Source organism: Drosophila pseudoobscura, chromosome 2 (genome assembly GCF_009870125.1).
Source record: "Drosophila pseudoobscura strain MV-25-SWS-2005 chromosome 2, UCI_Dpse_MV25, whole genome shotgun sequence".
NCBI classification, from domain to species: Eukaryota; Metazoa; Arthropoda; class Insecta; order Diptera; family Drosophilidae; genus Drosophila; species Drosophila pseudoobscura.
In genome coordinates, this window is record NC_046679.1 from 7,594,311 (window position 1) to 7,608,769 (window position 14,459).

General features: G+C 48.1%; 1 protein-coding gene across 1 annotated transcript; it reads right to left on the reverse strand.

Annotated features, from left to right (window-relative positions):
* Nucleotides 1-5,402: 5,402 nt before the first annotated feature.
* Nucleotides 5,403-7,441, reverse strand: Cyp12e1 (Cytochrome P450 12e1). Its single transcript, XM_001358152.3, has 6 exons — nt 7,292-7,441; nt 7,133-7,235; nt 6,809-7,052; nt 6,634-6,750; nt 6,127-6,580; nt 5,403-6,072 (listed from the first exon to the last, which is right to left on the reverse strand). The coding sequence occupies exons 1-6, from the start codon at nt 7,367-7,369 to the stop codon at nt 5,485-5,487; spliced, it is 1,584 nt and encodes a 527-aa protein (XP_001358189.2). The 5' UTR covers nt 7,370-7,441; the 3' UTR covers nt 5,403-5,484.
* Between the last annotated feature and the right edge of the window lie 7,018 nt (nt 7,442-14,459).

The following is a 14,459-nucleotide window of genomic DNA, read 5'->3' on the forward strand; positions in this document are numbered from 1 at the left end:
AACAGCCACGCCAGACCAGAGCCGGCCAGACCGAGGCCAGAAGCCGGGCCAGACCAGACCAGAGCCGGGAAACCAACGCGAAGCCAGCCAGGAGCTGGTCCTGGAGCGGATTTTTTCGGGTTTCAGCTCCTGGCTAAATGAATATTTAAAAGTAAAAAAGAATGAAGGCTGCCAAAGAGGAGACCAAACCGATACCCTTTGGTATCCATCCAGACTACCAACGAAATGGACCATAATGGATGCTCTTTCTATACGCTTTCCATACCCTTTAATCAGTTTAGTGCCAACAAATGTAATTGTCCCCCGACTTTCCTTAAACTGTTAAAGAAAGCTCTCTGGCCAAACACAAACAATCAATGCACATCCAAGAATCTGTAGATCATTAGTGGGACAAGTTTTGATGAAGTTGCAGTCACAACAGCCATCTATTAAGGACCCGTAGCCGCCTTCGTACCAGTACGTGTGACCCATTTATCAGGCAGCAGCCCAAAGACAATCAAAATTAACGCACGACTACAAAGGCGACGAGGTCTGGGTCTGGGTCTGGTCAATCACAATCTCGGTCCCGTGCTTCCGTGCCTCCTCCCGGTACGTCGTATGTGTGGGCTTGTAATTTGTACAAGCTGCTGTTGTCGTCGTTGTCATTAAAAAGCCATTTCGCCCATATATCATCGGAGGCATCCCACGCTCACGCCCACGTCCTGCTGCCCGATATCCTTGCTCTCCTGCTCCTGCCTCCCTGCCTGACTGCCAGGCATATAAATTACTTTATGATATTGTTTTGAACCTGCGCGACAAATAATATTGTCAGCGATTCGGTGGGGGGAGGGTTGGATTGGATGCTGGAAATTGGCCGGGGGAGAGGACAGAGGTCATGTCGCCAGCTGGCAGCGTCAAAAATTGAAAGTTTTGCTCTCGGATTTCGGATTGAGATTTAGTCGAGCGAGCGAAACGCTTTAACCGCACTTATGGCCCATTTGAATATCCTGTGATCCTGTCTGACTGCCACTTGGATTGGACTTGGGACTGTGCCACACTTACAGCTTACAGCCTACAGCTGTGCGTGTGTGTCCGGGCAATAAAAACGTCAGGGGCAACTGTCACACAGACAGTTTTTTCCCTTTTTTTGGGCGGGGAGCCCTTTGTTATCAGGGCCAGAGCAGGGGCACAGGAGGAGGCTGAGGGCTGAGGTCTAAGGGCTGAAGGAAGTAAGGACATCAGTGTCAATTCAATTTTATTTTCATTGTGTCATAACAATAACATAAAATTAAAATAACATAAAAAGGAAATTGAGGATGCATACTCGTATGGCTGACGGGGGGAAGGGAGGCTTCTGCTGCGCGGGGGGGGGAGGTGGAGATAGGAGTGCAAATCAACGCGGCGGAAAATCGTCAGGCAGTATGGGAATGGCTGTTGTGTTGTATTGTGCCGTTATCCTTGCTTACATTTCATCAGTGGCAAACATTTTAAAAAAGGACAACAACACACAAAGGCATGAGGCATGCCACGGCACAGCAGCGAAAGGAACGAAACGGAACAGAAGACAGCGGACAAAAGTTGTGCATAAAACAGGAAACGGAAACACATCAGCGTAACGGAAGTCAAAAAGTCGTCACATTCACATAACAATGATGGCAGCCGTCTCCTTCTGCTGCTGCTGCTTCTGCTTCTTCTCCTCTCATGGCAGCCCTCATTGTTTTGCCCTTTTTTAGCCCCCATAGATGGGGGTGTGGGGCTAGTGACGTAACAACATTTATGGCGTAAAGTAAGTAACGTAATAATGTCGCCAACAGTTGCCAAAAAAACACAAAAAAAGGAGAGTATCAAAGGCGGAGAAGAGGGCTGCCTGCCTGCCTGCCGCTGGACGATGGCAGCGACAATGGCTGCCCCCATTTTCGTTTTTCCTCATTTTTTCTCTGGTTATCCTTCTGCTCTGCTGGCCGAAACGGGGGCCAGGATAACTCGCTGTCTGGCTGCTGTTGTCATCGTGCCATTGTCATTGTCTTTTTGTCGTTGTCAGGAATTCATTTGGAAAATTAATAAAAATATATACACAACAGAAGCCAGCGGTGGGTGGCACTCAGTTCCGTTTTGATCTGATCCTGCGGGTGCTTTAAGTGTCACAGCTTTAAGAGCCCGCCCGCCCACTTAACCTCCAGTCAGCGCTTCAATTACTTCATTTTCGCTGAGTGCTCGATACCCGCCAGAAACACATCATTAATGCCACACAATCTGATGAACATAATTCACCCACGAATCGAACAATTCAAATTCTCATTCACTGAAGCATTATCTTGCCGCGCAGAAGGATATCCACCCAATTGGGGGGACAATTTTTCAATTTCCCCCCCGCTTTCTGCGGCATGCAACGCTTATTTGGAATACAATTCGATTAGAAATGCTTTGCTTTTCGAAATAATAAATTAAATTTTGTTCCACTCCCACTCCCACTCCTGCCGTATCCGCATCTCCCCAGCTTCCAGCCATTGCCAGTGCCATTAACACCATCTAGGCCATAGGCCTGGGGTTCCATCCGCCGCCTCGCGGGGTGCAAAAGGTTGCAAAATTGCGAGACGAGTCTTGTTTGGGGAATTCCTGTGGCAACGGCCTGGAAAAAGAAAAAGAAAGCGAAACCGAAACCGAAAACGGAAAAACCAAAACAGCACACAGGAAGGACGAGGCACAGGAGAAAACGCGCGCGGCATGCGACGCCGCCGAATCAATTTCCTCCAAACAGAACACAACTGAGCAGATCCTTAGAGCCTGCGAGGGCTTTTCTTAAAATAACAAAATTACTTTTTATATGCAACCCAAGTCAGGCCAAGCCAAGCCAAGCCGAAACCAAGCCGAGCCGAGCGAGAAGCAGCCGCAGAGGCAGTGGCAACAGAATGCCATTGACAACCATTAATCATGGACGCCTGTCAGGGCGGGTTCACTGGTTCAGAGCAAAAGGAGAGGGAGGGAAAGCACACAGGAGTGGTGTGTGTGTGTGTGTGTGTGTGTCCTGCCTGGCTGGCTGTCTGCTGATTGTCCTGCACTGTAATGCTGGTTGTTTTTTTTTTACTCTAAACTTTGCCTTTTACATGCTAATGCCTGGCACTGGGGCTCAAGTCATGCTCATGCTCGTAGTCGGAGGCACAAGCTCGTGCCCCTGTCCGGACCACGCCCAGCTGCGAAATTGACAAGCAAGCCGAGTGCGTTGTGTGACATGACACTTGCAAAGGACCAGGACCAGGACCAGGAGCAGGACCATGAGCAGGACTAGGGCCAGAGTATACCCCAGGAAGGACCTGGTCTGGGGCTGGAGCTGGAGCGTGGGCGTGTGCCAAGGCAGGCAGGCGGGCAGGCAGGTTATGTATGCCATCATTAGACGTGGTCCGTTTGCCACGCCCGTGCTGTTGCTGTTGCAAATTGGCAGCTCGGCAATGGACGGCCATCATGTCAAGTGACAAGAAGATGGGCAGTGGATGTGGGAGTGGCACGGTGCATGTACCCTCTGCCTCTCCCGTGTTTGATGGCAAGTCAAAGTTCAATGCGAAAAGCCAAAATTCCAATTGCCAAGATGCATGCCAGAGGTGGAGCCGAGAGCAGGGACATTGTCTAATTGCACGGTTTATGGGCGCACCGAAGGGGGAGAAGGGAGGTGGGGCTGGGTGCATGTCATAAAGTGCAAATGCTTGCCCCGCCTGGAGGCAGGGCATCGAAAATTGCGAATTTCCCGCAGAAACTGTGATTTGTGTGCTGGCCCGATACTTGACATGCATTTTCAATTTAAAGGACAACACCTCACATCCCCCTCCCCCCGCAAAACTCCAGCACTCTCCTCTCTTTCTGGACATCTCCTGGCCAATAATGAATTCCATTCGTTTTGTCTGCCCTCCGCCCCACAGCCGACTGCCGACTGCCCGACACTGTTCATTTATGCAATTGCAAATGCATTTCGTCCTCGGCCAAAGTTGCGAGCTCCAGCCAAGGAAACGTGACGGAGCAGGACCATACCTCCCCATTCAGGCACGATAAAACTTTATGCACTCTCCAGAAGGAGCCACATCGGAGGCAAACAGAGGACCAAAGAACCAGAGAAGCAGAGGACCAGAGGACCGTTGGACCGGACCCAGCATTGACATTTCAAGTAGACCCCATCCAGCGGGGGGCTCACGGAAGCGCCATCAGAATAGTTTTAATAATGCACAAGACGACGGCACAAACGAGTCCAACTAAAGTCTGCAGCGTAAAATCCAGGACATACGAGGACGAGAACGATTCCCTGGCAGGGCGGAGGGCGGTGAGGGAACGGGGCCAGGAGACCAGGCCAGGCAGATAAGACCCCGGGACGGGACTGTCCAAGTCCTGGCCAAGTAAAAGAAAGAAATGGCAGGGAACCGAGCGGAGCAGAGCAGAGCATAGCACAGCACAGCGATGGCGGACGGAAGAACAAACATGAAAATTCAATGCAACTTTGTCTATTCGATGTCAAAATGAATACTTTTGCATTATTTATGTCGGCGCATTTGTTTGTTCAACTACAACCGATAACGAAGGCTGCAGGGGTAGGATCGAATGGTTGAGAGGGGGGCTACCCATTGAATGTATCTAACGAATTCCGCCCCACATTTAAGGCTTGAAGTGGAACGCTACCAGTCTATGGATGGAGCCATCGGACGAACGTTGAAAATATCTTTACATATCGGTATTTGTTGCATACTTCTAGGCCGAGAATCCAAATTCTGCAGCGTGTAGAACTGATGTAAAAATGGAGGTTGTTATGATCCAATTTAATACAAAATCTGTCATCTGGTAATTCATTAAGATCCGGAACACACTGGAAATGATTCCGGATAACGTAAGTACGGATCACCCCTCCCAACGCCCTGGGCTGTGCGGGCCAAGAACCTTGAATTGGCCAAAGAATGGTCCGATACCAAGAAGAAGTATGCTTCCAACGTGAAATCCCAGGCCCGTTGCAAGGCCCTAGTTTGAATTGAAATCTGATATTCTGAAAAGAGGCGACCACTTTTGCCACACAATTCGATTTCTTCTTTAAGAATATAATAAGCAAATACGAAATAGATAATCGTTTTCAGCAGACGTCCCAATATACCTAAAATATAAGATGTGCACCCCATTTTCACCGCTCTTGACATTCCTCTGGGTAAACATATCCCATCCAACACATGTGTTTTCCCTGCATGTTCCTGATTTGGAATATTTTCACTCCCACATGCCACTTCAGACCACTTCAAGAGATGTTCTTCTGGTGACTTCCAGCAGGCCAAGTGTCCACTTCAGATGGTCCGGCAAACGGCATCGTAATTTTGGGAGAGCTATAAAAATACGCAGCCTCGAGAGGATGTGGATGTTGGTGTAATGCGCTGAAAAGGACCCTTCAGCCAGGACATGTGTATGCGGCCAAGACCACTCGACAGTCTTTAGCTGGCTGTGAAGTGCATTTATTTGGTCATTTCATACTTATCCGTATCCTCACTACGCTGTACGCTCAACAAACTTAAACTTGAAGGGAATATTGGGCTGGACAAAGAACTGGGTCTTGAAGGCATTCTCGATGGGATAGTCGAAGCCAATCTCGAAGTTCCTCACAAGCCGGGCGACTCCTATCTCCAGCATCATGTCCACGATCCGCTTGCCGGCGCAGGCACGCGGCCCGAACCCGAAGGGCAGATACATGAAGGGCGTGGCCGTGTCTCCCACCAGCTTAGAGTTGGACTCGTCACGCAGCCAGCGCTCCGGCAAGAACTCCCGCACCCTGGGAACGTACTCCTCCATGTTGGCCATCTGATAGTTGGCCGCTATGGCCACATCGGTGCCGGCAACGATACGATAGCCACTAAGCACCACGTCGTGGGGCATGCGGCGTACGGTGCCGGGGCCAATGGGGTAGAGGCGAATGCCCTCCTTGATGCAGGCACGAAGGTAGGGCAGATTACTCATGTTCTCAATGGTCAGGGGCGAGTCTTTGGCCGGCAGTATCTGGTTGATCTCCTCGAGCAGGCGAGCCTGCTTGTCTGGATTCTTGGCCAGGCTGAGCAGAATGCCAACCAGGCTTACCAGGGTCTGCAAAGGAAAAAGGATTACAGTTGATTACTATCGGTGGGTGGTTGCACATACTGGATCTGTTCCAGCAAAGAGGAAGTCCATGGCGATGATCACAGCCGTTTGGCGATCGAAGCGGGCCAATTTCTCCAGCAGACTAGCCTCCATTCCCATCTCGGGGCTCATTTTGCCTGCTTTGACGTCTTCCTCGATCCGCTGCAGTGCCTGCTCAATGTGGGTGCAGCAGAAGTCCGTCATGGTGTCCAGAGAACGCATCAGCTGATTGAACTTTGGCACTGGCAGATACTTCCAGATGGCCGGCATCATGTCCAGCTGGAAGCCCAGCTCCACGAAGTCTTTCATGGCAGCTTTTAGCTGGTTGGCCTCGTCGCTGTACCGGTTCTCCCCCAGCAGACCCAGATGGGTATTGAGAGCCACCGAGCCTATAGATTCGATCACCAAGTTACGAATGTCCTCGGTAAAGTCATCTGGCATCTCCTGGCTAACCGGATCACGGATAAGGCGAATGCTGGAACAAAAAACAGAGCTTAGCAAGGAGAATCTTCCGTCCACGCCACTCACCGCTCCAGAAACTCATCGCTGACCTGCACCAGGTTCTTCAAGTAGAGTTTGGCATTGCGGGGCTGCAGGAGGATCGGGTTCACTGCTGTTCGCATCTTGCCCCATGCGGCACCATTTCTAATTCAATGATAAATCTGAAGAAAAGCCAAAGGATAGGTGTCTTAGAGGTGCTCACCCAGAGAGCAAGCCATCGTACTCGCCGAACACCTCCGGTCTGCGGACCTTCCTGAAATACTCAACAGTCGTGAAGCTACGTCTATGTGGCCACTGGCCCTCATTGCGAAAGACCGTCGCATAATCTTGGGGATTCATGGTCAAGACCATGTCGGTACCCGCAATACTGGGCATCCGGAAGAGGCCACCAAACTGTCGGCTCAGATCCAGAAACATTTCATGGGCGGGTGCATTTTTATACCGGCCTACAGAGGAATAATGGAGACGGACGATCAGCGTTAAAGCACTGTCTGAGGAAGCTTTTGAGCTTTCGCTCACTGCTTACCGCCCGGCATAAAAGCTCGTATCATCTGGAATTTGCTCGGACCCGGCACCTCCGCGTATGGTTTGGCCTGCTCCAAGCTTATCGTTTCCTGGACAAGAGTCGTCTGCGAAGCATGACAATGTATAAATTTTGAGTATTACCCAAATGACATGAACTTACTTTGGTGGCCACATTTCTATATATCTGATAGATCTGCCACGAGGCCTGTCTTTTCGCGTTCAACTGCTGCGACAACATATTGTATACTGTTCGTTCGCTTCAGAGTTCTAATAAATTCAATGCGACAGAGACAGAGAGAGAGAGAGAGGGAGAGCGTGAGCTTTGCAAAGCTCTTAGGCCGCTCTCAGCATGAGATAATTTGATTAATTTTGTTTATGTTTTTTTTTGTGTTCTATTTTGTTTTGTTTATCTCTGCTCTCTTTTGGTGGCTTTATTCGCATGCGATGAACACAAAATTGATTAACTTGACCTTGGGCATGGTCTAAAAAGCTTTCTTTATTTATTCAAAAATAACTAAATAATGGAGAAGGAGAACAGCTGAGTATAAAAACTTAAAAATCAATACAAATTTCCATATACTTTTGTACCGAACCTATATTCTAAGTGGATAGAAACTCAGCTAATTTAACCAAAGGGCATATCATTTTATGAACTTTGATCTGAAAACCTTTCAAGAAGAGCAAGAGATCGCTTTTTCGGTATTTTTATAGTCATGTTTGCCTAGTAATGTTATTCTTCTATAAGAAAGATGGTTCTTGATAAAAGTTTTTCCTCAAAGTCTCTCTTAAAAGCCCAATAATTTTTTTTGTTAAGTAATATGACTGGTACTTAGTTCAATTTAAAAAAACACCAATTGGGATAATTTATTGTGTAAATACTCGATTGAAAACTACATTATTCCCCTTTTAAAAACATTAACTACTTTAAAATACCCTTCTCCGTTTCGCAGATTTTTTTATTTTACTAGATTAAGACATTAAGAACACATCTTATCATTATGAAAACTACAACTTGTAAGATACCCATATTGTTTAATAAACAGCGCTAAGTAGAGCTAACATAATTCTATCGAATTTACTAAAAAAAACCTGGGGAAAATACTTGTTTTCTATCTTTTAGGTACATCGAAAGCGTACGATATTTTATTGTATGGGAAAACAGGGTTCAAAAATGCCTCAATGAAATCCAGATCGGATTGCGAAATTGAATATTTTTTAACTTTTCTTTGTATAAAATCACTGATATCCCCCGTTTGGCACTCCGCTGGCTTTAAAAATCCGTGCCCTAAACTAAACCAAGAGAGCAGACAGAAAAAAATTCAAGCCTGTCACAAACAGGACACATAGTCGCACAGGGTGGCAGACAGAAGGCAATATCTGCCGTGACAGAAAATCTATATAGACGGCCCAGACTGACGGGACTATAATAAAATCGATTTTTTATGTTTTGGCAACTGACAAGGACGCGTCGCATCGGGGTCGCGTCTCGACCAGCGGGGCCCATAAATATAGGCACACAAACACACTCGCACACACAGACAGAGGCAGTGGCAGAGGGAGAGGCAGGGGCAGGGGCAGAGACAGAGGCCGACAGCTGATGATGGGCATACAAAAGTTGACCTCGACTTTGAGCTGTCAAAGGCAGCTAACTAAAACTGACCTAAACCAACAAAAATCGACTTTTGCCGCCTAAACACCAGCCAGCCAGGCCTGAGCATGACAGCCCCGAAAGGGAGAGTCGAGTCGTCGAGTCCCCGCTGAAAGGGGGGTGCAGTGGGAGTGGGAAGTAGGCGTTTAAATACAAAATATCAGCATGACGCAATGATTTCCGGCCTCAGTGAAAATGAAACCTGTTGGAATCGGGAGCTGAGAGCCGGAGCCCCAGAGCCCAGAGAGCTGGGAGCTGCCATCGCTGTTGGCAATATAAACAAATTCAATTTGACAGCTGACAGAGACGACGAAAAAGAAGGAGAGCAATAGAAAGAGAGTGAAAGAGAGAGACACACACACACACACACACAGTAACAAACAAAAGCCGCAAGTAATAAACTTTTACGATCTGTTTTACGGCGACGCGGCACGTGCAACTAGGCCCAGGACATTGAGTGGGCTGCCGCGGGGTTGCAACATAAATTTAATGAAGCTAAAAGCGAGGCGCAACAACAATGCAGACAACCCACACATACACACACACACACACACACACGCAGCCATTGGGAGAGTCGTTCCACATGTTGAGGCTGAACGGAGGCTGCGGCAATAAAAATAAAATAAAAGTAAATTGTTCAAGGACAGCCATATTTTATGTTATTATTTTACAAACAGCTGACTGCGATAGACGTTGGAAAGCGAGAAAGAGAGAGACACATAGAGAAATAGAGAGAGGTATAGCCCAAAGAAAGGGATAGTCATTTATTTTTCAGGCGAATTTTTGTAGAAATTTCGCTGGGAATTTCCCGTTCTGATCCTGATACTGGTCCTAATACCAGTCCTCTTCCTGCTCCACCCACTAATGTTGCTATTCCTGGATGTGTGTGGCTGCTCGTCTGCGACACAAAAACGTCAGAAGCACTCAAAAGAGGACTTTGGCTCTGTCCTTGCCGCAAAACGCCATTGATGGATGATTCGCCTGCCCCCTGGCCCACGTCATTCGGGTGTGTGGCAAAATAAAAGCACTAAAACTTGCAATTTGTATGGAATACATCAGGAGCAGCCAACGAAACAGCCACCGAAAGTGGTCGTGGTCCCAGACGCAGACACAGACATGGGCCAGAAAGAGGCGGCACGACACACGACGCACGCGGTGGCATCGAGTCCTGTTCCGAGTTCTGAGTTATAGAAACCCATAACCTGCACTCTCTCCCACGGCAGCTCTCTCTCTCTCTCGCACTCTCTCCTTCTCTGTCCCTCTTGCTGCTGTGGCTCTCTGCTTCTCTGTCTGTGAGTGGAGCGCGCTTTATGATTGCCAGGCATAAATAAGCGGCAAAAGCACCCCAATGACGATGAGGACAATGACGACGACGACGCCGGCGAGGGTGTCCTGTGGGCACTGCCAAAGTGCACTTCCTGTGTCCTTTCACTGCTTTGCCACCAATTGCTGCCACGAGCAGGAGCAGGAGCAGCAGTAGAGGCAGCAGCAGCAGAGCTTGCGCAGCCCGGACCGACTCGGGTTCACGTTCACCTGCCTTAGCCGACTCAGTGCCGGCCGTGTCCTTTTTATCCTCTGCACTCTAGCATGGGGGCTGTCAACGCCGCCGACAGCTGGATAAATGTGTATCTATGTATGGCTCTGCCTCTACTCCTGGGGCATCCTTCTTCTGTGTTCCCGTTGTCTGCGCATCTTCTCTCTCTCTCTGCGGCTGAGTGGGAGGCAAAGTAGCAATTCATCATAGAAAATGGCGGAAGTAATCGCCCCTTTATATGGGTGGGTGTATGTCTCTTATTTGGGCATCAATTAAAACCCAAAAGCGACATATGATAATGCAACTTAAAGCGAAAAGAAGTTGGATAAAAGTCATCAACTAAATCCAGGACACTCTGCCGTTTAATAGACTAAAGCCAAGAGCAATAGTCCCCTTTATGATCTCTCAATACTTAACCGCAGAAGGACACAACTATAACCATCAAATGACACTTGCCACACACAGTCAAGGATCCGCAGGGCTGCCACATGCCTCTCAGCGACATGGAAAACGCATCTCCCAATCAACATAAAGTGCCCAACAACAAACATGCCACGTTTTACAGCCACCAGAAGGGAGGGAGGGAAAGGCCAAACTCATCATCAAACTCGGCGCTAAGAGTCGGGCATTTAGTTAATTTTAAATGCTGATTAGCGCAGTTTAGAGCGCCCCAAAAATGGAGGCGGAGAACGCCCCTCAAAAGTCAAGTGATCCAGAGACCCGCACAAGACCCGCAACCAAATGCCCAAGTGGAAGAGCCAGCATATGTGTGAAGGGTAAATTATAATTTTATTATCATTACCAGCGGCGAGTGTCTTATCAGCAAAGTTTTACGAGGCCACAGATCGCATAGGGGTCATGTTCTACTCTCGCTGTTATCCTTGCCAAATGAAAATAAACTGTAGCTTAAAATGTTTACGATGCGTTGACGACATCGTCAGGGGTCTGAGTGGCTGTCTGTCCGTGTGGGTTTATGGCCGCTTTTATGCGCTTTTTATGCTTCATTCCTAACCTCAATTTAATTGTTTAGCCGGTGACAATCATTACCCCTCAACATATGTACTCTGGCAGACAGTGGCAGACCATCGGGCTGGCTGTCTGAGTTTTACGACTCCAAGGAGCTGTCAATTTGATGTCCTCAATGTGCCGTTGACAAGGCGCAATCCCACCCCTCACCGCACACCCATCATTGTTGTAATAAAAACATGAAGATTACACTTTATGGCCATGACGAACTTAGCGGAAGTTGTAAAACACTCAAGTGTAATGATGCCAGAGCTTTGCATCCGACTTTCCCTTCTAGTTTTGGGACTCCCACTGCCACTGCGGGTGTGAAAACTAACGCCTGGCTTTTCATTCGCAGCTTCCTGTGCGCCCACCGAAGGACTCGTTTTACGACTCTACTACGATTTACGATGATAACATCTTCGATGCATCCAGTCGCTTATTATTTTTCTATTACATTATAATTTACAGCATTTGATGGCTGGATTTTTACGATCATTAAATGGCGATGCACAGATTTGTCATTTGGCTTGTTAAATAAAGCGCAAAATTTACAGGTTGTCAAGAACGGAATCTGCCATCTCCCCACTTCAGCCCTGACTCCTGGTCGGGCAGTCGTAAAATTTGGCCAAAAAGCATTGAGCTATTTGTGCTGCTTCTTTTTTTATAGCCCAAGCTGTTGGATAACAAAATGTGGTCGCCATCCTTGGCCCTGATCCCTTTTCTGGCCAGGGTCTTGAAGGTGTAAAAATGTTCTTGCCATTACTGTTATTGTTTTTACTACCGCTCTTACTGTTCTGTGCTGTCTGTATCTCAGTCGTGGGTCTGGGGTCCTTGCGATTCCTTGGCGCTGTTTATTCAAGCGCGAAAATGGATTCGTTTTTTACGACTTGATTATTATGACTCCGACTGCGTTTGATTACAAATATTATACCAGAGAATGGCCCCCATTTTATTTCACTTTTTTCTTGGTTTTGTTTTTGTGTTTTTGCTTTTTTGTAGTGCTGCTCACTGGAGTTGTAAATGGTTTTGGTTTTTGATTTTGTCGAGCCATTTGTAGCTTATGTTTATTAATGAGCCATCGTTCAGTGCAGGCGATGGCAGAACCAGAGCTTGAAAGAATAAAACCCAGATCAAACTGCAGTCCCAGAGCTGGCCAATGTGACTTGACTTTCCTTCAAGTGTCTCCCAAATATTTGCTTGATTAAATTTTGCCCACTGCCCCGCCTGCAATCTCGCTCATGGCCAGGACAATGGAGCTGCCCCAACACTCAGCAGTCACTTTGGTATAAAGAAACAATTTTCATTGGCTTCTCTGGGAAAAAGTGCAATAAAATAAAATTAAATCTGCAATTTTGAGGTTTTTGTGTGGGCCATAAAAAGTGTCTGCAACTGTGTCGGTGTCTGGGTTGCTGGCATGTTGACTTGGCTGTCTGGACCGAGGTCTTACCTTTGACCCACCTAAATGGCAGCCATGCAAAAACTTCTGCTTCAACTGCAGCTCTTGATTAAAAATTGAAACAACTTTGTGAAGTCAAGGAACCTTTCATGGGGGGATTTCATCAAAAGATGCTCAATATTTTTCAGCAGAAAGATGACTTTAAAGAAGGGGAACTACTGGCTTAGTCCACGGCTACGGCTACGGCTACGGCTAATCAATGCAGAGGCAGCTAAGCTGAGGGTACCCTTTTGGCTACGCTTCTCCGCATAATTTGGCTTCGGAAAATGCCGTATTCAAATTCCAAATTCAAATTTGCTCACGCTGATAAGGCTGGAAAAGCGGTGTGGTTGGGAGAACTCCTTCGAGAGCAACGCCTTCAGCTTATCGGGCAAAAGATGTACAGGAGCAGGAGGAGCACAACTGGAGACAAAGGCTTGGGCTTGGGCTTGGGCTTGGTCTTGGGCCCTGGATGAGTGATGGCCGCCTCGACGCCCGCGAGCAGGCTTTTGGTATTTTATACGCTACCTAACAGATAAGATTACCTAACCCCCGGCCCGGGCTCGGGCTCTCATCCACCGCTTCTTCGAAGAGCCCTCCCCGCTGGCAGTTCCAATGAAAAATGAGTTAATTAAAGCCACGTTCTGAATGCCAAGGCGATCAAATTCATTTGGCAAACTTTTCCCATCCTCCCCCCCACAGATAAAACTGTAAAATGCTAAACATTCAAATTCCTTTCGGCTGATGCGGATGCTGCTGTTGTTGCTGGCTGTCCAAGGCGCTTATTAAATCAAGTTAATAACTTTTAGAGCCGCAATAAAAGTGTCAAAGATTATAGCATAGTTATAAGGGCAGCCCCGTGGCTGTAGCGGATCCATTTTGGGGCTGGCTGGCGAAAGCAATTAAATTCGGTTTAATTACGACGCATTTTTGTTTTTCGTCCGGGCTGCCACGATGCCACGATGCCAGGATGCCAGGAAGCCAGGATGTTTGTTAATTTCAACGCCTCTTGCTGCTCGGTTCGGAATGGCTCGGCCTCGGCCTCGGCCTGGCTCAGATAAAATGGCAGACAGACAGACGCGCAGAGCCGGAAAATTTTTGTGACCAATGTCGTCGTTGGTCCTCGCTCTCCCTATCCCCCCACCCCCCATCTTCCGCCACACATATCCTTTCGCTCGTTTTGCATGCACAGCGGTTGCTGGAGGAGATTGTGGGGGGAACGGCTGGACCTGGACCTGTGCCCGTGCCCGCTCCTCGTGCTCGGGCATGTTTATCTGCACGCAGACAGATACGCCGCCTGTCGCCCAGGACGGGGATGAGCAGGAACACAAGGAGCGTGAGGAGCGTGAGGAGCGTGAGGAGGAGGAGAAGGAGCGGCTCTCGTGGCTGCTATCCGGGCAGTGTGTGCAAATGTTGTGCGAGCCATTAATCACACGATTTCATGAATACATCAGCCAGTGAGGCGCAGAGTCAGCCAGACGATGTCGACGACGACAGCACCACCACCAAGACTAGGACGAGCACTCGTCCATGCACATGCAGACTCTGAACACACAGATACACACACACACACACACACACATGGCAAACAAACATAAGCGCAACAAAACGAAACGACTCAAAAATCTTATTTTCAGCTCATGTTGTGCTCGTTTGTTATTTTTTGCCACCGCCGAGCGCCGAGAGAGTGAGGAATGGGCTTC

Excerpts from the sequence above, each read along its gene's own strand:
- Cyp12e1 (XM_001358152.3), bottom strand. The coding sequence starts at position 7,369 with ATGTTGTCGCAGCAGTTGAACGCGAAAAGACAGGCCTCGTGGCAGATC. Across the intron at positions 6,581-6,633 it reads AGCGATGAGTTTCTGGAGCG|CATTCGCCTTATCCGTGATC; the intron begins GTGAGTGGCGTG and ends TTTTTGTTCCAG. Across the intron at positions 6,073-6,126 it reads TCTTTGCTGGAACAGATCCA|ACCCTGGTAAGCCTGGTTGG; the intron begins GTATGTGCAACC and ends TTTCCTTTGCAG.